At 45.1% G+C, this 24,289-nt stretch overlaps 1 protein-coding gene across 8 annotated transcripts in view; it reads right to left on the bottom strand.

Moving 5' to 3' along the window:
* Nucleotides 1-5,267: 5,267 nt before the first annotated feature.
* LONRF3 (LON peptidase N-terminal domain and ring finger 3) overlaps nt 5,268-24,289 on the bottom strand; it is a 39,184-nt gene continuing 20,162 nt past the window's right edge. For 4 of the 8 annotated variants that reach the window (XM_064574510.1, XM_054509056.2, XM_064574512.1 and 1 more), the window contains 6 exons: nt 20,304-20,418; nt 17,980-18,101; nt 15,969-16,127; nt 15,141-15,306; nt 13,771-13,920; nt 5,268-10,707 (listed from right to left, as the gene is read on the bottom strand). In XM_064574510.1, coding sequence (XP_064430580.1) covers nt 10,552-10,707; nt 13,771-13,920; nt 15,141-15,306; nt 15,969-16,127; nt 17,980-18,101; nt 20,304-20,418 — 868 coding nt within the window. In that variant the 3' untranslated portion in view covers nt 5,268-10,551. Of the gene's footprint in view, nt 10,708-13,770; nt 13,921-15,140; nt 15,307-15,968; nt 17,374-17,979; nt 18,102-20,303; nt 20,419-24,289 lie in introns of those variants that run through there. The other 4 variants (XM_064574511.1, XM_045881838.3, XM_045881839.3 and 1 more) reach the window with 2 other exon arrangements.

Genomic DNA, 24,289 nt, shown 5'->3' with positions numbered 1-24,289 from the left:
CGTAAGCACTCAATATATATTAGCTGCTGCCAACTATGACTATTATTATTATTATTTATTATTATTATTAATCCTTGTGTGGTGGTGGAGGAAGGAAACCTCTCTAGCTGGGAGTTCCTGGGCTGGGGACAAAATGTAAATCCGTTTTGTCACGACCTCCGTGGGATGAATGGGATTCAATGGCTTAATTCCACTGAAATCCTAAGCCGGGGAGTGGGGCGGAGAGTTTCAGCCTTGCGGTGTGAAGGGGTGGGTGTGGAGGGATGACCTGAAGCAAAAGCATAGGAGATTGTAGTCTATCGTGTACATTTCAACAGCCTCTGAAAAGGCGGGTCGAAAAAAATCTCTCTCCATCATCCCATCCTGGCGTCTCCAGAAGATCTCTGCTAAAGCACAAATGACCTCAGAGCCCAAACCAGAAATCTAGACTCCTGGCGCTTCGTGTGTGTGCGTGAATTAGTTTTCAGGATTGCTCTTTCCCTTGAAAACGGCTATTGGCATCAGAGGTAAGCTCTGGGAGGGAGAAAGGAAAAAGACCCAGAGCCGGTGGCGTGCTGGTAAAAAGGTAGCAAACAGCTCTCGGGGAGGGGAGCCCTAATTTCTAGCGTGGTGTAGATGCCCCCAGCCTGGCTGATTTCAGCCACCAGCCTGACCTGTCGCCGAACAGGGACTCGGAAAGAACTGCTCATCGGGGTGCCATTATGTAGCGTTTGCACCCTACGGATGCAGCAGGACCTAAATAACTTCAAGAGCATAGATAAGAGTAAAAAGTAGTACAGTAATTAGGTCGTGATAAGCTTTGAGCATTTGTTACTTTGGTTTTGATGTGACTTACTGAATTGTAAGTTTATACAACTTATTTTTTCAAATAAAGGCTGTGTTTAACAACTGGCTTGTAGAGTTTCTGACATCGTAACCATTGGCTCTCATTCCTGCCAATCCCTCTCTCTCTTCCTCGGGTCCAAGCCCTGAGGGGGCTGCTGGGTCCTGCCTGCCTGCCATACGGGCAGCCCTGTGCTCTGCCAAGCTGAGTTGCTCACAGTATTCCTACTCCATATGCCTGGCCAGTCGTCTCTCTGTAAGACCACCGGATCCTCTCACATGTTTCTTCCGCCCGGAATGTTCCTCAACCCCTTTCCATTCTTTCATCTGGAAAACTTCTTATCCTTCCTGATTCAGCTCCGGCACCACCGTCTTCAGGAAGCCTTCCCTGAAGCCCTCCCCCAGTGAGATTAGGGGCCTTTCCTCTGAGGCACCACTATGCTCTGGGTGATGCTTTGTTTTCCTCCCTAGGTTGTGAGCCTCTCAAGGGCACGGATGGTGTTGTATTCCTCTCTGTAGCCCAATGCCTAGCATCTGTGTCCAGTAAACATTTGTTCCAGTAATAAGTGAACGAGCTGGAGGTATTAATGCCCGTGTAGAGCGTGACTAGAAATTGCCCCTGTAGCTGAGCCCTTATTTTCCTGGCAGTTTCTACAGGTGGACATGCCTCTGGCAAACACCCTCACATCTGAACTTTGAGGTAGATGTACCAGAGGACTCCTTTTCCACTCCATTTCTTTTTTGAACACGTGTTAAAGATTTGATTTAACTCATTCATTAATGAGGGAACCAGTAAGATGTTACAACCCGCTCCAAGGAAAATTCAAAGCACCTTTTTCCACTGTAAAGATTCCTTGTCTGTGGACCTACAGCCCTGTCTTGCTGAGGGCCAACAAACCCTCCCCTCCAGGCGTCTGGCCTCTGGCAGGAGGGACTGGGTGGACAGCCTTCTCGGTGAAGCTGTTTCCTTCAGGGGCTTTAAGAACATTGCGGAAAGATGGAGACAGCCCAGGCACTCGGTGAGATCATCGGACCTACGACGAACCGACCCTGAAGTCTGTTGCTTCTGGTCTTCCTATTAAATAAGACAGTAAATGTTTATTTGCGGGGGTGGGGGGTGGTCAGGATATACGAAGCCTTTTGATGACCTGTCCTTTGAAAAGCAAGACCGAGTATGTTTTGATGGCCTGCCCCGGAAGGCCATATTTGGACAAATGTAAATGAGGACACCATTAATCACCTGCTGGATCGCAAACGCAGTAAAGTGGCGGTGGCAAGATTCTAGCCTAAATAGTCTGGCTCAAGAGTTTGTTTCTCCCAAGCAGCAGGTTGTGGGAAAGACAAGCTCCTTGGATGGAGAAGCAATCTGCAGAGAAAAGGTGAGGCAGTGGGGGGTGGGGCGGGGGAACCAGAGAGAAACAACAATCCCCAAAGGGGCCTAACCAAATAGGCTGTAGATGCTTTTACAAAATTCTTTGTTCTTCCCAATGAAAGCTCCATCTCCAAGACACCCCCCATCGGAACATTCGTGGGGCACGGAGGGGCAGCTGGGAGCTCCCCCTAGTGTGTAGTGCGCACCAAATAGGAGGCTCTACCTTGGCCGTGACCTCATGGAGAACAATACCGGCCGGAAGCAGGAAACTGAGCTAGACAATTTCTTTTTTTTCTTTTTTTTTTTTTTAAAGATTTTATTTATTTAACAGAGAGAGGCACAGCGAGAGAGGGAACACAAGCAGGGGGAGTGGGAGAGGGAGGAGCAGGCTTCCCGCGGAGCTGGGAGCCCGATGTGGGACTCGATCCCAGGACCCTGGAATCATGACCTGAGCCGAAGGCAGACGCTTAGCGACTGAGCGAGCTAGACAATTTCTTAAGGCCTCTTCTGGCTCTGGCATGGATGACTCTAGAACTATGGGGTTGCAGCATCTGCGTTTTCTTATTCGTTTTACCTCTCGAATCTCCAAATCTCGATTTGTCTTTCAGTGGCAGAAGACTATTCAAGCAGCCCCAGGTGTGGGGAGGGGGAGGGGCTCGCTGGGCAGGCCGTGTTGACAACGGGGCGGTGGGGGCCACCCCTGAGTTTGTAGTCACTAGGGAGACACGCCTTCACGGAGGAGGGCTCCGAAGACGGAAGAGGGGCAAGTCTTTGGGGCACTAGAATTAGTAAGAACACGCTAGAACCCAGGAATCAAGGGCGGCCACCCTCCTCCCTGTGGCTCAGAGAGAAAGCAACTTGTGGAAGGCCCCGAAGGCTGGGCTCGCAACGCAGGCTGGCTGACCCCACAGTGTCCTCCGCGGTAACGACAGCACCCGCCTCGGGACTAAATCAGATCATGCTGCGCGCAGTGCACGTTCAATACGTGCGAGCTGCTGGTGCGGCTCTCTTGCTGGCATTATTACTGGAAGTTCCCCACGGGGTGTCCACAAGCGGAGTCGCTCTCCCGGGTCCGTGCCACTGCATGATGGGTGACTCATAGTAGCACTTAAGGCTGTGGGCTCTGGAATCAGACCGCCCCGGCTTTTCATCGGTAGGACCGTAGGCAAGTCACATAACCACCCTGTGCCACGCTTTACTCACCTGGGGATAGAGATCTACTTTGTAGATTATAGTGAGGATCGAATGAGAAGCTAAATGCTTAAAAAAACAAAAACAAAAAAACCCAAAAGCCCTAGAAAAGAGCCCGGCATGCAGTGACCATTCAATGGACATTAGCTGGGCCCGGGGATGCCTCGGGGTATAAGAACAGGACTCCTCTGTTTCCGGAACACACGACCGCAGTTTGGGTTTGGGCATAAACGGCCTCCCCGATCGGGCTGGAAGACCAAACCCAGTAATGTGAGAAGAGAAGGCATGAAGTTGTGCCCAGCAGGAGGCGACTTCCGTCGTTCAGACTTCAGGAGCCACTACAGTGGTCCCGGTTAACCATGTCCAAGTGAACTCATCCCCGTGGACGGCCCAAGCAGAAGGACCTGACGCCACGTGTGGGCACAGTGTTCGCTGTCACCCCTGGTCCCCTTGTGAAAGAGCTCGTTTGGCCTTGCGGGAGGAGCACGTGGCCCTGAGAATGTAGCTGTTCGCTGGGGGTGGCAACAGGTATCCCGATGGGCCAAAGGGGCCGTGATCTCCCCTGCCCCCACCCCGACTCTGCTGTCTCTCTAAAATGCAAGCAGCAAGCTTTTTAGCGCAAAACCGGACTTCGGGTGAGTGGGTTATTTCAGGACTTAATTTGTTGCACTTCGTGGCATCCAGGAATGGCTAATAGGGCCTCACTGGAAGGTAGGCAGCGCTCAGCAGTGGGGGGGGGGGGGGGGGGGGGGGAGCGCAGCACTTCCGTAAGTGGAGGAAAGGGTTTTTCGGGGCTTTCTAACGCAACGATGCTATTTGCTAGTACATGTGTATCAAAGTGGGCAGTAAACATGGACGGCTGGGCAATGGCAGGATAGGTTGGAAAGGGAAAGGCAGTCACAGAAAACCGGAAAGGGTGGGAGAAGGGGGCTCAGAGATCCAGAGGCAGGGCTCCTCGGGGCCTGCACTCTCGTGCCTTGACCAGGGCATGCCTTCACATTGGGCTGAACGTGGACAAGGCCAGCTGGGGAATTTCTGCATTACTTGGAAGAAGCCAACATCAGGAGTACTGACTCGGGCCCTTTCCCGTCCCACCTCAGCCCCTCCTGGGAGTGATGAAATCATCGGAGAGAGGAAGGGAAAGTGGAAGTATCTGGTAGCCTGTGGGTCTAGGGCATTTGTTCTTTCCTTCTCTTGCTCTGATCTCATTTGGCGCCTGGGGGAGTTCCTTCCAGGGAGGCATCTTTGGCCCTAGAGAACTCACAGGAGCGGAGCCAGAGTGGATCCCAGAGGAGAGGAAGCAGAAAGTGTTGGCTTTGGCTTTGCTCAAGGCCTGGAGGGCAATTGCAAACAAGACCTTCTTTTTAGATGACCCGAAGCAGTTCTCCAGAGAGAGTTAGGCAGGCATTCTGGGCCAGACTGCCTGGGAGGGAAGACTGTGCCTTTGGCCGGGGTGTGCTCAATCTCCTGACCACCAGAGAGTGGCGGACTGGGCACAGAAGTCCAACAGAGCCAAGCGTTTCCTCTGGGATCTACTTGGTCAGGAGCTCTCATTTTTCTCAATTACCCCAAAGACCCTGTTACACAAAGGTCAAGCCAAGTGGGATTTGCTATCATTTTAATTTTCCCACTCCACTTGTATTTTGTTTTCCAGGGGCAAGACAGAACTTGCGTAAGGTCGTCGATGGCAGGAGACTTAGAACTGGTACTGAAAAGATGTTACTGAATCGCTCTTGCTGGACTCAGCTTAGTCAATATTGCTCACTGTCCCAGTCAGTTTTACCAGTTTTCCTGTCAAAAGGTTCGCACTTTGGGCCTTAGCTTTAGCCTATTGTGGAAAAACGGTTTGACGCAAATAAAAACACGTAACTTGCTTTCCACAAACATTTTATATTGGCAAAGAAAACAGTAGGTAGTGTATTCTGCTTTAAGCAAACCCAACATATGAACGGATTTACAAACTAGGGGTGGATTATTGGCAAAACACTTCAACGTAAGTCTTCAAATAACAAGATTTTTTTTAAAAACAATTTATGCATTTTTAAAAAACAATTTCTGGCCAGGTTTTCAGAACACATCAGTCACATTAATTAGCTCACGCCGGCCTGTCAGATACTGACAGCTTACTGTCTGAGTTCAGGTCTACTTCCTTGAAAGATCTTCTGGTCAAATGTATTATAGGCAACAGGAACAAGAACAAAATAGATGGTCCAATAGCTTTCCCTTCTATTCAGCTTCCAACAAAATTATAACTTATTTAGGTAATTCTCGCCCTAAGGTTATGGGTAGAGCTTTGTTAGATATAAAGTGAGACAATAGGAAACATTTTTAAAGAATGAACAGCTTTCACAGCAACTGTCTATATCAATCACATTGCTATTACAATATAGATGAGCTGAAACAGCATTTTTTACAGATTTGGAAGAAAGAAACCCCTAAAGAGAAACCAAGCAATATAGAGGTAGTTGAATAGCAACGGGGGAGGGGGGAAGCATTATCTTAATTCCCCTTTCAGTTTATTACAGTGCGAAAGTAAAATGGCTGCTGAACAAACAACCGGACTCACAGACACACGGACACATTTGCCACTGTTTGAGTGGCCTGCTTGATATTTTAATCCTGGCATGACTGAGGACTGCCTGAAATGATGGAACTAGTTTATCTAAGATAAGCCTATGACGCCACATTGACCTATTTGCTCTCCTTTTATTTTGTTATTGTTGTTGCTTTGACAATAGATAAATGTTAGGCAATTTTTAACGGGACACCAGCTACCGCACTGCTCTGTAAACTTCTGTTAATCACATTTGCTGCGACAAATTTTTAACTGCTACAGTCATGAAGCAAAAGCTTTAAAAGGACACCAGGAACAGAGATTAGAGGCACTTCTCTCTCAAGGTTAACTTACCGCATTGAAAAATAACCATTTGTAAGTGAAAACAACTTCATTTCACCTCTGGATGTGCACCACCCAGGTTATTAAACAGTTGAACAGTGGGAGCTCTCCGTCTAAGAGGAACTGAATGCGTACATTTTACGTGACTCCTTTTCCTTTTTTCTCTCTGCACTCAGGAAGGGGCACAAACTGTAGCCCATGCAGCTGGCTGCTTTTCAGAACTGCTTTCAATCCTAAATCAAAACCTCATTCCTCAAGCCCCAGATGGGCTGAAAAATCTGTCCTTTTCCATTATTTGGGCTGCCTTCCATTTGCATCTTTATTATACACCTCTGCTATGATTTTGCCTCGATAAAGAGAAATGGATGCAAAGTCAACATGTTGGGAACTCAAGAACTGAGTCCTTGAATGAAGCTCCCAACTTGGAAATGGGAGTTGGCAGAGGGAACACAGTCCCTGATGGATTCTGGTCCATCAACAGCATGCCATCTGTTGACAGTTAGGAGACCTCTGGGTGCTGTGAACCCAGCCTCAGGAGCTCTACTACTCTGACAGCCAGTCACAGGGGATTATCTGAGCCCAGGCCAGCCCCACAGGCAGAGCTGGAAACGCCATGGGGCTAGAAGCACTCAGCCTTCAGAAAAGGCAAATTCTCGAAATAGTCAGTTCTCTGCCCCATTAAGTCAGGGGCAGGCACCCTTTTCTCCAAGTTGCCTACAGAAAATTAGTTTATCATTTTTCATTTTCTACATTTTGCTGGTTATTAGCTAGCAGCAGTAGTGCAGTACAAAGCAGAAAGGCATAATATCTGCTTGGTACCTAATATATATATATATATATGCACACATATATACATATATACACACATACACACACACACACACACAGAGAAAATAATCTAAGTATAATCTGGGTTATAATAAGAAAATTAACCAAATAAATGGCACGATCTACCAAGGGGGAAGTCTTGTACTTCTGGCCTAGATTGAGCCTTACGTCTTTTCTCTGTACATTCTTCATACTCAAGCTTGGCAGCAAAATCAATTTATATGTAGTGAAAATGGTCATGTTCAAATTCAAGTACATCCCAAAGAAAGCCAAGGCTTTATCAGCCTTGCATCTTGCCTCCAACCACTGCTGAAACAAAAGCTTGCTAGAAAACAACCCAAATGTGTATTTAAGCTACTGAGAACACAATGCAATTCTACACAGCCAAGATCTGTTTGCTGGAGTTAGATACTCATTTATCTACATGGAATATTCTATAATGTAGAATTTTATTTTGAAAAAATCAAACTTCCCTTTCTACCTAGATTAAGTGAAGATCTGTGAGGTAACTGAATTTTACTTAACCCTCAACTGCCATTTGAATTATGAGCTTCTGGGGCTCACTTTTGTGACTCGGTTGCCATGCCTATCTAATAAAATGATGTGTAACATAAACTGTTTAAAATGTTAAAAATCTGCAAAGTTCAAAATCAAGCTTGGCTATTAACTGGCTGTGTTACCTGAGCAAAATGTCTAACATTGCAGGGCCTCAGCCTTCTCATCTATAATATGGGGATGGTAACTGATCTCACAGGGTTTGATATGGAAAATAAGCGATTCCACGGACTCATGTATGTTCAGGGAATGAACCTGGAATCGCCTGGCTCAGTGCCTGGTACATAGTAGGTTCACAAAAGATTTCTGTTGTGGTAGCATGAAGAAACCCCATGAACTAATAAGCACAAAAGTCAGATTGTAAAACTCGTTCACTCTGGCATGACCAAGATTTTGAATACTTTTTGGAGAACAAGATGAGCTGGTTATTCTAATGGAGCTAGAACTTAAGGCTTCCATTATATCAGAAATTCCAGACCTCCAAAGAGCACTACTTTTTAGTCCTATTGAAATAGGGAAAAATGTACCGGCCCAGAAGTCTCCCTTGTCTCTGACCCTCATTTGTTTCCTAGTCTTTTCATTTTCCCAAACAGACTTGGCTCCAAAAGGAATTAACCGTAAAGCATCAAGTTATGGTCCGAGAATCAGTGGTGTAGATCCCCCCAACTACATTTAAAGGGGTAGATATGGGTACTGTGTGTAAACTGTTTTATGCAAATGTGGGCCCCTGATGATATTCTGTAACTATGAATAACCTAATCAAAACTTATTTTTCGAACGTCTCCTAGGTGCTAGGCACTCTGCTAAGTGATTTACATATATACTACCTTATATAACGTTCATAGCAACCCTCTATGTGGCACTGATCACTACCATTTGCTAGATGAGGAACCTGGGGCCCAGAAAGAGTTAAATCATAAAACAAAAACATCTACCAAGAGGAGATGCTTACGACAATTTCTTTGCTGCACTTACACTAGATGACAGGAAAATATTTTACTAGGACTATGCTACGACCTCATGGTTGGGCACCAAGTGGGAGGGGGAGCCTTTAATTTCCTGCTCCCTGAGCCTTGCAGAATTTGCCTGGGCAATAACCATGCCTATACTTCCATTCTTCACTAGCCTAGTCTGGCTGCAACATCAAGCCTGGTAACATAATGCTCTGACAAAATAGCATCCATTTAGCAAGTGCAGAAAAGATCATTTGGTTTCTGCTTACGTGAATCTCTTTTCTGTTGCCTGGATCATCTCATTCTCCCTTCTCTGTTTCTGGCCAGAGGTGGTGATGGAAGAAGTCAGGTTGGTTACTTGAGGCACTAACCTCTCCTCAATGGGGTGGATGGGCCACACTGCATCCATCCAGCATCACGTGGGGGGATAATGTGCACGACCGTGCGAATGGCAGGACTCACTTCTTGCCTATCCTAATCTCTTCACCCTGTCATTGTGACACCCCATCCTCACGGCATTTTTCAGGTTCTCCTGGCACTAAAGGAATCACACTAGCACTAAGCAGGCTAAAAAAGAGCTCCCTCTTCCCTTCTTACCCACTATTCTTCCCCTATATTGAAATCTTTGGCCTACGGCATTTGGGCATTTGGGAGGGAAGGCAGTGCTTAGATGAAATCATGGATTCATTGTTTCCTTTAAAGAGATTTGCAAACCTAAAAGACAGTTTGTCTGGTGTGTTTTTTTTTTTAAGGGTTCTACTTTTTCTACTGGCTTCTTTGCACTTTTAATAACAAACAGCCCTTCTTGACATGTTTCCACACATGCTAGCCAGGTCGTGATCCTCAGAACCCTGAGAAGAGGTGGGGTATGGAGGCTCTGGTGTGTCAAACTGAAAACCATTCCCTCTGAAGGGTTAAAAATCATCCTGCCTCAAAATCCCACTCTTAACTGCACTGGGGAGAAATAATATACACTTGTAATTAGATTGTTAAGATAAATGCCTATAATAGATTGTACTAAAAGATGCCCCTCTGATTCATCTGTTCATTGAAGGAAAATCATTCCTTCAGCCCTGCTCTGTGGAACACATAGAAAACGGATTATTTTACCTTACCCTGGCTTATTCCATAATGTATGGCAAATCCCTTGCGTATCTTATATTGTTGAATTCAGACTGAAAGCCAAATGGAACCTGTGAAGATCAGTAGTCTCAGCGTGACTCTGAACTTCCTTTAAGCATCCAATGGGGTAGATACAAAAACGGTTCGAGAGCTGGCTCGAGAAACACAGTAAAATGCGATTAAAGCAAAAATGGCACGTTTCTAGTACTGTTACTTCCCCCTAGGTACATGGTGAACCACGTTAATAAATAAAGCAACTGGCTTTTCAGTAGCATACACTTAAATAGTTACAAACATACATGTAGAAAAAAAAGGATACAGTAGTGCAAAAAAATAAATTATTAAAACAGAATGTAGGATGAACATTATTTTACACAATACTGTATAAAACCTGAACCATTTGGAATGAGAACTCAAGTCAGTGAAATAACGCAGCAACATTATTAGTATCTGTGCTTCACATTTCAACCACACACTTAACTATGCAAGAAAGAAAATTAAAGTAAAACCACTTTAAACTTTCAGAAAAGTTTATGTCGAAATCAAATTAATTTTTTTCTTCTGGGCTTTTAAACACCTCTGCTGAGCATGTAGTTGTGCAGCATGTCAAGAAGCATCTTAAGACAGAAAGTTTCAAACAGGTCCCATGCTTTTGGTCTTTCTACGCATGTTCTCTCTGTGATCAACAGCAGGGAAATGCCTGTTTGATACTTCCTTCTGTTAAGATGTTATTGCAATTAGATATATTTACAAGATGACTCCCCCAAGGGCGGTGGGGAGGGTGGCGGCTCCTCTTCAGCAATCCACTCTCACTAGTTTTGGTTTCGGGATATGAAGGCCAGGACTCGCCGAATACCGTTCAGTCTATCCTTTAAGGACCTCATTGCTAGGAATGGGAGCTGAGCTCGGCTTTCCAATGGAAGAACCGCTAACGTCCACCAGCACCAGGCTGGACCATTTGGGTTAACCTACAACAGTGAAACACAATGGGTTCATCCCATTCGCACAGAAGTGAGATCAGTCTGCAGGTTCCCCAAGCTGCAAGGTAAACATCCCAGGTGGAACTGCTTCTGTGTACGGCAGACGCTGCTCATTACCCCCAGGTCTACTTCCCCTTATCTGAGCCGGGCATGTAGCCACCCAGAAAACAAAGGCTGCATTGCAGCAAGGGGAGGCCACAAGACAAAGTTCTGGCTAAGGAGATGTAAAGGGAAGTTCTATGTGTAACTTCTGGGTCATGCGCTGCCTTACTCTTTTTCTCTTCTGCCCAGCCAGAGCGTGAACATGGTGATGATCAGCCTTCTTCTATCAGGAAGATGGGGCAACATCCTAATGATGGTAGAGCTTTGTGAGGAAGGAGACTGGATCTCTGAATGATCTCATGGAAGAGAGCTGCCTTAGCCCTCTATCTATCTGGTTCAAGCTACAGTTACTTATTTTTTTTTTTAGATTTTATTTATTTATTTATTTGAGACAGAGAGAATGAGAGAGAGAGAGCACATGAGAGGGGGGAGGGTCAGAGCAGACTTCCCGCCGAGCAGGGAGCCCGATGTGGGACTCGATCCAGGGACTCCAGGATCATGACCTGAGCCGAAGGCAGTCGCTTAACCAACTGAGCCACCCAGGCGCCCTACAATTATTTTTATTAGCAGTTGTCAAAGCAAACCCATCAATAGCCTAACAGATACCCTATACCTCCTAGCCAGTGTGATTCTGTGAGCTAGAATATCCGCTACTCAGTCTGTTCCATTTCGAAGATTCTGTTTAGGTTCTTTGGACTGACACATGCCACATGTGGGCATTCAGTTCCCATGATCCCTTGGGCTTGGCACATCTCTTAACTCCCTTTATTTCTCTGCTTCTGGTTGAAGGCAATATAGTCCACATATGCCATGTACATATGGCCACATACATAGGCCACAGCGAGCTTCTCCTCTGAAACCGAAGCCTATGATCCACAGCCCCAAAGCACAGCAATCCCACTATCGCAAAAATTCCAATTAGAGAACACATTCCCATTAGAAATGTATTTGGTCCCCAGGTTTCTTTTTTAATAAAGAGCTTTCCCGTCCCACATGACTCCTTCACCGAAATTCTGTTTGTTAGCAGCTTCTCAAGCACACGTTTCAGACACTGGCGACTCACTTCCTACAAAGCCTGAAATGAGCTCTCGGCTCACAACTTTCAGAAGGTTGGTTTAGGACTATACAGAACCCCATTCTGGTCAGACCACCTACATGTGGGACTATCTGCCTCCAAACTGGCTCGCCTGATTCTCCTCAAACCCTGCTGCCTTCTTGGCTTCTCTGTGCCTGTAGCTACATTTGAATTCTTTTTTGTCCCTCACTGTGAGCTCTAACAGGCTCTCCCTCCTATTTTTAGTTCTGAATATGAAATTGACACATTCTAAACAGTCTTTCCCAGGGCCATTAACAAAGATATTTAAGCTGATGTTAATACTTGCGGCTGTTTCTGAGAAATCTCCTCCCGAGGCTTAGAACATTCTTATTAATGGGACCACTGGGGCTGCAGCCCTGACTGGATCAAACCGGATGATTTTTTTTTTGCTGCTGCTGCTGCCAAAGCAACATGATAACAGTTCTAATAAGAAAGGAAATGAACCCAAGATTTCAGCTTTCTGTGTCATCGAGCCCTTATGAATCACTCTGTGGCATCTGTGTCTTCTCTTGTGGAAGATGCTGTATCATTGCTGATTGCTACCTTCTGCCTGACTGAGGGAGAATGCTTTCCAGAAGGTGAAGGGGAACATTACACTTGATCATGAGCTTGCTCAGAGCTCTGATGTAGTCCTGAGTCACAGTGGCCCAGAGCCAGGAACTGGGTCACTGCGAAGCACTGACTGGCCATTCTCCCTTCAACATTCACGATGCCTTTGCATGGGGGGAAAGAGCCACCTTTGTGGTCTGGAGAAAGTGAGACATTTCAGCCCATTAGGGAACAGACTGGTGTTTTACAACTCCAGATGTAAGAGGCGGGGACTTTGGAGACCTCCTCATCCACCTCCCTCATTGCAGAGCTGGGAGAAAGGTTGAGAAAGGAGAAGTGATTTACCCAAGGTCACACAACTAGAGCGGTAAGGACCAGCCTCCTGGCAGGGAAATCAGAACATACATATTGTTTTACTATTGTGACAGAGTCGGGAATGAGTGAAAGTAAAGAATCAAGGACGTCATGGAGGTGATGATGTAGGGGAGCCAGCTCAGAATGTAGGAGAGGTGATCGGGGGCAAGTATTTGACTAGGTTATCTCCAGCCTTGTCCTAGAGAGAGAGTATTGTCTGATTTATACCAGGCAAGCAAAGCTTGGTGAAACTTATCTCCACTTTCCTGAAGAGCTTCTGATCTGCAGCTTGATCTCTTCAAGTGGACATGTCCCCCCAGGAAACAGACTGATCCAGTAGAACCTAATGAACTGCTTTCTAGTATAATTCAGCCAAGGGTAAATTTAAAGATTGGGCCTATTTGCTCAGGAACTGCTCACCCCTGCTAAGCAGGGAGGGACCCAGGTGTGACAAGATTCTGGGGTCTTGCAGTTGGAATCCTGTAAGGTAGCTGGTCCCATCTCCTAGCTCCTGCAGCAATGGGGGAGAGGGTTATGAAGTTCCCCAGAAATGGAAACCTTTGGTCTCAGCTCCCAGGATACCCTTCTCTTAAGCTTGGCCTTTCCATGAATCATGTCACTCCCACACATTACCGTGGTGTGAAACTGGACTCCCACTGAAGGTTCTTCTGTTGATGGCATCTGTGTTCCCAATCTCTCACCTGACTTACCTCTCAAAACCTGTCTTGGATCCAAGTTCCTACTGCTTTACTTTATTACTCCAATTCTGACTCAGGATCCTTTGGGTCTTACCCATGATGCCCACTGCCCAGCCAAACAATACCAAATTGGATCCATCTCCCTCTCTGCTCTTGATCTGCCAAATGGCAACTCTGCACCCATCTAATCCCAAACCCTAGGATCTCTCATCTGGTGGCGACAGTCCATTACAAAGAGACATTTTTATATACCTGGGGATCAGCATCTTTCTCTGGCATTGGACCAAAGTGACTGAGTATCCGATTCTTCAGAGATGATTTGAGCGAATGAAACCATGATGATGCTTGCTCATAGACACAATTATGTAATCCCATGAGCTCAGCATAATCGTCTCCTTGAACCTGAAAGTACCAAAGTGGAAATGAAGCACTCTGTATCTTATCCACCACCCCCGAAGCTGCTGCTGACACTGACTCCCTTTGGGCATCCAGCCTGCCTCCCTAGGAAGGCTCACCCACCCGGCCTTCTCCTGTGTGGCGTGTGAAAGGCTCCTCAGCCAGAGGGTAGGCTGTGTGTAAATACTGCTGAAGGTGGAGGAAGGATAAAGTTTCCTCTGGGTCAATTAGCGGAAACAGCAAGACAGACAGAAAACCAGAGATGCCAACTGGCTTGAGTGGAGGCATGCTGTCAAACCAGCTTATGCTGTTTTATGCCTCTCTCCTTTTCATGTCTTATCTCTGGCTTCCCATTGCTCACTGGGAAAAGAGACATGAGTGTGTCTGTGTCTCACTGTGTGACTCTATTTTGCAAGTCAAATACATTCATTCATTGATCAAACATTTACTAATCTTGTACTATGTAGTGAATGTAAATATAAATGAACATGGGATTATTTACCTCTTCTTCTACCCATTAGTCCAGAACACCAAGGATTAACTGGACATGTTATCTTTCTGCTTTTTGGTATGATGAGCTATAGGGAAGAACTCTTAACCAGGCTGCACATTTAAAAATACAAACGTACGGGGGCTCCTGAGTAGCTCAGTCGGTTAAGCGTCTGCCTTTGGCTCAGGTCATGATCCCAGGGTCCTGGGATCGAGTGCCACATCAGGCTCCCTGAGCCTGCTTCTCCCTCTCCCTCTGCCTGCCATTCCCCCATTCCCCCTGCTTGTGCTCTCTGCCAAATAAATAAATAAAATCTTTTAAAAAAATACAAATGTACGTGAGAATCTACAATTATCTCAAAAGAAAAAGTTGGAAAATATGAATAAGTTGATACATAAAATGCACATGTGTAGATATCACTCTAGATCTATCCTTTGGTATCTCTGGCAGAGACCTAACTCCTAGGATGAATGGGCCCCAGATTTGTTGGTCTGGCTTGGCATTTCTCATGCATGAATACAACTCAGCAACTAAGCAGGGAAAGCCAGGACACGGGGTGCTCCTGGTGCCATTCTACAATCGAACAGCAATCCAGCAGCATTCAGTGTTGCTGGCACAATTTGGTGAGAAATCCCAAGGCCCCCAACAGTGCTGAGAAATTCTTTTGCAAACATCTTTGTGTGCCAAGCTACAGGGATAACCTGGCTTTGGGATTCTTGGCACTGGCCGCCCTCACCTTTTGGTCTTCAATGTATTCAATGTCGGCTGTATTGTAACCATCTCGCTGGCCCTGATGGAGGACCTTAAAGCGCCTCTTGCCTATGCTGTCCACCACCGAGCGGCCATCAGAAAAGAATTGAACATTTCTGATCTCCAGGATGCAGCCGTATTCCGCGAACCTGCTTAATAGGGTATGAGTAAAGACGTAAATTCTTGAGTCATTTCTGTGGCCTGGCCCTGAGCCATTTCTGTAATCCCAGGCTGTGCCTCAAGGGACTTCTGCCTATTTGCCTGTCCTGGGGTCCACAGCAGTAACTACACAACAGGCAGTGCCTGTGCAAAGAAAAATCTTTATGCAATAATATAACTGCTCCCGTGTACTGAGCAGATGCTATGTATTAGGTACTGCGCTCAGTGCTTTATATGCACTAACTCACCAATCCTCCCAACAAACCCAATGAGGTAGGCACTATTATTGTACCCACTTTAAGGTAAGGAAATTGAGTCACAGAAGTAACTTGCCCAAAGTCAAACTTGCTCTAAGGCTGGAGCCAGAATATAAACCCAGGCAGTGTGACTCCAGGGCCCACAGTCTTATAGTAAAACAAATTTATAGTATATACCACTCTTTTAACAAAAGATTAATCCTGGGGTTCCTTTATATAGGCAGCCTATTACATGGTATACTAGGGGCCAAGGAGACCCTGGTCTCTACAAATACTCATGGTCATGAACTGACCAAATCTCAGGAGCTGTGCCTCCGCATCTCTGGGGAGCACTCCAAAGTAAACCCAAATCCCTCTCCACCCAAACCTCCCTTCACTCGACATAGTCCTCCACTTACCCTTTGACAGGATCTCCAAGGCACATGCCAAACTGCCTTGTGCCTGTCTCAATGCATCTACGAATCATCAGACGGTAACAAGGCTCAAAGACGTGCAGGGGACAAGGAACGGTGGGATAGGCCATAGTACACACGAAAATAGGCACGTTCTTATTTAAGCTGTCAGGAAGAGCAAATGACGTGGATTTCTCAAAGCAATGGAGCAGAACACAGAAAGGTTGGTCAAACGTCACCTTGTGGTTCCCCCAAGGAAGGCAAGGAGACCTCAAGTTTTGACGGCTGATAAAAAAATTCTGAGATGCAACCAACACTATGGGCTGAGTCCCATTACCTGGTGCAGAGGTTAGCCTAAGCGCTGAGAGATTGAAACTGATATTCTGTCCATTCTAATTTGGCTAAAGACATCCTCTAGTACCTTCACACTGTGGGCGAGAGCTATACCTCAGATTTTTTTTTTCATGCTCTCTACTCAGAACAATCTCTTCAGGTGTCGGGCTGGTGGTAAAGGTGGACCCAGCCCTCCAGGGGGATGGTGGAAAAATCTGTGCAAGGTCTCCATCAGCATCTCAAATCTGCAAAGCCCGCAGGAGATCTGCTTGGCAAGCCCAGCCAGAAGGAGGAGGGAGCAACAGAGAGGCAAGTGTAATCTAGCCCAGCGGATGCTCAAACGCTCCTGTGCATCAGGCACCAGGGGCCCTTAAATCCAGACAACAGGCTGCAGGACCCCCCAGGACACTGGTATATTAGCTCTGGAGTTAGGACCCAGGAGTTTGCCCTTCAACAAGTGCCCATGAAGAAACAGACACACAGCCTAATGGGAAACCACCAACCGGGCCAGCTCCTCGTGGATCACTGTTCTCATCTTTGTCTGGTAAATCCAATACTGGAACCTATCAATAGATATAAGACCATCTGCCCAAATCCCCGAAGTATTCAGTTTATGATTTCTTTAAATAGATATCCCTCTAGTATATTCCAGTGTTTATTAATTAGACATTAAATGATATTGGAGGGAAGGGCTCAGAGAAACTCAAGGCGAATTTAAGAACCAGAAATAAAGATGCTCTGAGTAGATCTACTATAAGTCAATGAGAAAACAAAGGATTTCATTTCTAGCTTCTCAGGAAAACATATCATTTGAAGTGAGAGGCTCACTCAGACAAACTGGTGGCAGTTTCGAAATGTTCTCTACAGGGTGGGCAGAAAACCAGAGCAGCTTTTGCCGTCGGGCACCTCGCCCCCAGAATGCTGTGAGGATTCCACTGGGGATCGGGAGGTGGGAGGGCAGCAGTGGGAGAGGCGGAAGTGAGAGACTGCCTCCTGCGTTTTCTAAGCGAGCTGCTCTTCCAGTCGGGCGGAAGAGGCCTACTTCCATCCCCATCCTTACCCTGCATCTCCCACGTCCCTGGCAAAGGAAGCACAGAACAAGCAGCAGTCTCACTACTGCCATTCATTAAGTACTTACAACCCATTTGATCTTCATAACTAGTCTGTGAGGTAAGAACTGATCATTCCCAAGCTACAGATGAGGAAACTGAGGTCCAGAGAGGTCAAGTGACTTGCCCAAGGCCCTGAAGTATACTTGCTTTGTGGCAGAAGTGGGTCACAAGCCCAGGTCTGGCTGGCACCAAAATTCTTAACCTCATAGCACCTTCTTAAGTATTTGCAGTCTTCCGTACATGCTGTAAGTTCCCCTGATTTAGCTACTCCTATTTACTCCTACCAGCAACACCCAGTTACAAGTGCCAAGATGTGACCTGGTTGATGGTTTGACTTACGCTTCTTCAGTGGTGTGCTGGTAAATGCTGAACAACTGGCTTTTGGTTGGGGGAAGCTCTGGCTTATAGCATTTGCCAATTTCTATAGCGTAGACACTCTCACCAAGGCCAATGTCAAGCTACCAACATGATATCGCCAAGTGAGAAGTTAGGAAGAAATGTGCATATTCAGTTCTATGAGCTGCTGTGAGTGAAACTGAAAGGAGAAAAAAGAGAAACGCGCATGTACATACTTAGAAAGTTCTTCCATTTCTTCTTCATAAAGCCGCTTTCGTTCCTTGAGTTCTTCTGGAAGGAATTTAGCTATTAGCTCTTCCATTATGACATTTTTGCTATATTTTCTGGATGCCAAGCACTATGGGGGAACAGGGCAATGAGATATTATGCAGTCCTCAGAAAAACACATAGCGCATCTGATGTAATCAGTAGAATAGTTGAATGACCCACATATTGGAGTAATTTGGACCCACACATTAGCAGCTGGTAACATCATAATGCATATATTCTCTGCATGTTACATGTGACTAATCACTTTTATAATTAGGCAAAATATTTTAACAAGGGAAAAAGACCTGCATTGAAGTTCTAAAAATCTCATAGCTTCCCTAAAACACTCAAATTGAGATTATGTTCTTGTCAAAAAAAGAGGGGGGGGCCGGATCCTTCCCTTTCCTTTTTCTGGTTACTGCATTTACAAGCTCGCAAAAATGGTCTCCATCTGGGATATACTGAAAGTCTGGTCAAAATGTTTGGGGAACGAAAAAGCCACTTTCAAACATTGATCTTTTCCTGACCTGTCCCACCCCTACCGCACCCCACCCCAATGCTTGGCTTCTGGATACTGCCAGTCTAAATATTCATCCCCCCCATCCCCACTTTAGCTAAAAACAAAACAAAACAGCTAAATACTGGTGATTTTGTCTATTTGTTTTTTAGATATACCATCTAGGTTATCACTGAAATTATGTTATAAACCATGATTTCAGAACCACACTCAGGTCCATCTGTCACTAATACTATCCTCCCAAACACCCCTACTCCATGCATATCCAGGGATCCTTAAGCAGTGGGAATTCAACTGTGTGAACCAGACAATGAGAGTTAAAAACATCTGCGAATTGCTTGCTGTGGACACTACCCACAGAGACCCAGCAGGGGGAGCTCCTGAGTATAAAACTGCTGGTTTGAGACCATTTTTCCTTTCCGAGTATGAGCTATCTGTGTCTATTCTGCAGTGACCATGATTGGCATAAAATATTTTTCTTTCTTGGAAATGGTATAAGTGCGCCCCTGTGTCAATACACAGAGATAGATGAGAATATTTTCTAGCCTCTGAGTCCGGGACCCTACAGCATCTGCTCTTAGGATGCCTTTTCAGCCACTGCCATCGCCTGACAGCAGGAGATCAACTGCTTTGCCCAGTCCCAGTCTTTGGGGAAAAGCAATGACTCAGGAGGTTGCTAATCCAGACTCCTCCGCTGATGTTAAAACAAAAACCCAGGAAAGGCACATACTAAAATGTTAACAGTGGTTTTCTCCAGGTGCTGAGCATGAGTAGATTTTTCTTCTTTCTGCTTATTTGAATATTGTAGCGTCACCACAACACAAATGTATTGTTTAAGTATAAGGACCATGGGCTCCTCACCCACAATCAGGCCAGCAGATCCCACTTCCTGATCTAGGCACGGTGTGACAAGTGAGCCTCCCCGCCAACCCCACACACCGCCCCCCAGGGTTATCCTGGATGATTATTTCACTCCATTCCCTTAGTTCAAATGTTTGGGTGTTGAGAAAGCTCAACAGGTGATTTCTTTGGACCTACATTCACCTAGAGATAGTCTTGCATCTCTGGCCTCTCCTCGGGGACAACAGGGGTCAAGGAACATTAAGATTGACTGTAATGTGTCCTGCACAAGTCCCCAAGGGAGGGAAAACAAGATGGGCTCCCAGGTATTCCTGTGCTATAGGCAATTCCATCAGGTCCACCTGAAAAACAATGGTGGCAGCCTGTGTGGTTCCTTTCAGAGGATCTGGAAGCTGCAGAGCTTGTCAAGTAGCCAAATGTCTGCTAATAAGTACAGCAGCTCCTGGGGGTGGGGCGTGGAACAGAGACCACACTGAAGGTCTGTGAGGTTTTTCTGGGGACCTGGGAGTGATCCCTTCAAACCACAGAATAAACATTGATGATGAGAAGACATCAGAGTTCATCTAGACCAAGCCCAGAGAGGACAGAGGATTCACCTAAGATTGCAGTGAATCGGGTGCCATGATAGGCTTAGCACCTAGCAGGATCCCTGCTTACCATCAATTTAATACTTTTGTTTCCATCACAAATTAATTTCACTATTTACAGTTCATAAAAACCTAGATGTTGCCCCATTTTCCTGAAGGACTTTGTGAAGAGGGGAGGGGGAGCTCTAAGACAGGAAAAATAGACAGATGGCCTGAGGGAGTATTTTGCCCAAGCACAGTGCACTGGCTTGGGAGCCAACAGGACACCATTTTAGTTTCCAGTTGCAGATAAGCTAACCTAATCAAGAAAGAAAGAATGTCTTACCTGTGCAAGACCATCTTTGCACAATGGACACTTTGCATTGTGATCTAGGCATCTTTCAAGGCATTTTAAACAAAATGTATGCCCACAAGGTGTGGTGACTGGCTCATAGAATAATCTGAAATTTAGGAATCAAAATGGAAGAAACATGCAATAAGACAAAAAATAAAAGACAGAGCTACTCAATGTTAAGGTTTCATAGTATTATTAGGAAAATTCTGTGTAAGGGGAGGGGTCTTTCCTTTTTTCAAATAATTCCCTGCTGTTGTTGCACTTAGAAAAGCATTTGCTTTTTTATTTCTGAGGTGGATTTTTAAAATAATGCATTTATCAACATTTATGACATAGCTAGATCATCTTGTAACATCAGTTCTAGTCAGTCTCTTCTGACTGGCATCCAGATTGTTTTTCCCTGTCAGGTCCCAGAAAAATAGAGATTAGTGCCCAGAGTGTCTGAATAGATTACGTTCTAAAATATTTAGCCAATCTGTTCACCTAAGGATATGGAAACACAGAGACAGATAAACACACACACACTCTTGTCTCACACATTTACTCATTTAAGTACGTTATATCATATATACAATGGAAAAAGACTTGGTTTGTTTGTTAACCTTGATTCCATTTTTCACCTAAGCAATATTTACTGCCTGGAGAATCTCAAAATTGTACCTGTAACAAATACATAACTGTCTTTTGTACGAATGGATCATTTTCTTAGAGGCAGTAAAGTAATACTGTCAATGTGCTTACTGATAGACAGACACACACATGTATATACACACATATGTAGGTCTGCATCCATATACTTCAATTAGATCCTACTTTAATTGCTTTGCAGGAGCTGGATATTTTCAAAGCAATCTGGGGAATCTTTTTAAAAGCTGTTCTGTACATTCAGAGATTCATGGATTTACTTTGCTTAAAAAGAAAGGCTCACCTGCAGCAGGACCACTGGGTGGGGGCAGCTGAAGATGGTGGTTCAGAAGTGGGGCTCCCGCTCACCAAAGGACAGACAGAAGGGAAAGACAGATGCCTGACCAGCCTATTTTGACCTCACAAGAGTGTTCAGTTGAGAGGAAGAGGCAGCCAGCTGCACAGCCCCCTCGTGTGGCCAGGAGGTGCAACGACAGCCTGGCGCACACAGACTGAGCAGAAGAATCAAAATGTCAGAGATGACAAGTACTCCCCGGAAAAAATTGAACCCACTAACCAGAATGAAACTGAGGTCCAGAGGGGAGGAAGTCGCTTACATGTTGGCAGATGAAAGTCTATCCAATTTCCACCTTCCAGTCGTGTGCACTTTCTGTTAAAACAATGATTCTCAACCACTGCCGTGTGTGAGAATCACCTGGGAGTTTTTTCTTTAAAGAGCTTTATTGATGTATAATTGACATGCATAAACTGCACATACTTAAAGTTTACAATTTGGTAAGTTTTAACATATGTGCACACCTATGAAACAGTCTCCACAATCCAGGTCATGAACATCCCTTTGTAAGTCCTACCTCCTGCTCTGCACCCCCCAACCCCCACCATCACCTGGGGAACTTTTAAAAATTACAGATGCCAGGGACCACACTTGCAGGGATGCAGATCAGTTGGCCCAGGGTAAGGGCTAGGCACCAGGATTTTTTTTAAAGCTCCTGGGTGGGTTTAATGTGCAGCCAGGATTGAAAATCACTGTATTATACAATCCTACTAATCTCTGATTAGGTGAATCTTCTGTATTGGTCTCCAAACCTAATTATCAGAGCTACCTGTAGAGCTTTAAAAACACAGACATGGTGAAGCTCCACTGGATAAAGTTTGCGATTTAGCGGGTCAAAGAGAGGGACAGAGATTTGGTATTTTTTTTTTTTTAAAGATTTTATTTATTTATTTGACAGAGAGACAGCGAGAGCTGGAACACAAGCAGGGGGGAATGGAAGAGGGAGAAGCAGGCTTCCCGCCGAGCAGGGAGCCCGATGCGGGGCTCGATCCCAGGACCCTGGGATCATGACCTGAGCCGAAGGCAGACGCTTAACGACTGAGCCACCCAGGCGCCCCGAGATTTGGTATTTTTAACAAGCCAATGAAAGTCTAGCAGCTGCTGGCACATTCCCCTCTTTCTTGATTAAAAAAAATTCTCGTGGAATATGAGGGGAAAGCCGTCTTGTGGGGAAGAAATGAATAGTTTCTTAAGAGAAATCAGTTTAAACTTAACAAGCTATCCACAAAACAGATTCTCACTTATTCGTTCAGCAAACGTGCTCTGTGTGCTGACACAGAGCTAGGTGCTGGCAATATGACAAGTACAAGAAGGCATCTGACTTCTAGGAGACGAAAGGACAGACATTGAACAGGTCACTGAAAAGGTGATATTTAATAAGTCCATACCAGTACAAATAAAAATTGTTAAAATGTTGAAATTAAAAAAAAAAAAAGCAAATGAAGGTCTGGAGTAGGAGAGAGGCTTTTGATAGATTCACTTTTTCTACGTTTTGAATGTTATACTCTTGCTTCAGAAAGTAGCTCATTTGTTTAACAGAATTAATAAATTTTAGTTATTACATTGGCCAAAAAGTAATATTCGTTTTCAAAAACACTATGATGGAGGTCCTAACCAGTGTACTAAGGCAAGAAGAAAAAACTAAAAGTATGAGGCTTACAACGGAAAAAACCAAATCTGTCACTATTCACACATGGTGTGATGGTGAACTGGTCAAATCTAAAAGAATCTACAGGGGGTACTGGGTGGCTCAGTCAGTTGAGCGTCCAACTCTCGGTTTCAGCTCAGGTAGTGATCTCAGGGTCATGAGATCAAGCCTCGTGTCAGGCTCTGCGCTCAGCATGGAGTCTGCTTAAAGACTGCCTCTCCCCCTGCCCTCCCCCGCACCCCCTTTCTCTAAAACACATAATTTTTTTAAAATAAAAAATCTACAGAACGATTATTAGAATTCATAAGAATTGATAGTATTAGCAAGGATGTTAGATAAATACACACACACGATTGTATTCTATATACCAGCAAAAAACATAAGAAAACACATTTTTTAAAAAAGTAACATTTAGGGGCGCCTGGGTGGCTCAGTTAAGCGACTGCCTTCGGCTCAGGTCATGATCCTGGAGTTCCGGGATCGAGTCCCACATCAGGCTCCCTGCTCAGCAGGGGTTCTGCTTCTCCCTCTGATCCTCTTCCCTCTCGTGCTCTCAGTCTCTCATTCTCTCTCTCTCTCAAATAAATAAATAAAATCTTTAAAAAATAAATAAATAAAAAAGTAACATTTACAATCACGTTTAGAAATCAAGTGCCCAGGAATAAATCCAACAAAAGTTGTACGAGACCTCTGATGGAAAGAACTGTAAACATCTCATCGAAGAGAAGTAAAGAAGACCTGATTAATCCCGATAAAAATCCCAATGGCTTATTTCACATGTTTGTTTTTATGGAACTTGCCAAGTTGATTTCTAAACTGTATAAGGCAAGGCAAAGGGTCAAGAAGAGTGGAGACACTTCTAAGAGCAGCAGTGTGGGAGGCCTTGCTCTACCAGACGTCAGACCTTATTACGAAGCCGTAGTGATTAAAACAGTATAGGGCTAGCACAAGGACAAACAGACCCGTGAATAGAATAGAAAGCCCAGGAATAGACCCAGACCCAGACTCTTGATTTATGACAACTGTGGCACTTCAAAGCAGAGGGGGGTTTTCAATACATGAATAGCATTCTCAATAAATGCTACTTGGGATAGCTGGCTGGCCAGATGGGGAAATGAAGTTGGGCCATCTCTCACACCATACCCAAAAGTCACTTCCATGTGGGCTGGAAAGGTAAATGTGAAACAGTGAAGTTTTTAGAAGACACAATAGAATATCTTGATGACCTCAAGGTAAAAGAAAAAAGATTTTTTAGGCAAGACATGGACAAGGAAAAAAACCGCCACTAACTATAAACGAAAAGATTGATAGTTTTCATTGCATTAAAATGAAGAACTTGTAAGGTCACCA

This window comes from Mirounga angustirostris, unplaced genomic scaffold (genome assembly GCF_029215605.1).
Source record: "Mirounga angustirostris isolate CCGP_5_RB_7025 unplaced genomic scaffold, mMirAng1.0.hap1 SCAF_11, whole genome shotgun sequence".
In the NCBI taxonomy this organism is placed as follows: Eukaryota; Metazoa; Chordata; class Mammalia; order Carnivora; family Phocidae; genus Mirounga; species Mirounga angustirostris.
Note: the sequence above shows the minus strand (reverse complement) of the source record. Positions and strands in the feature narration are given on the sequence as shown.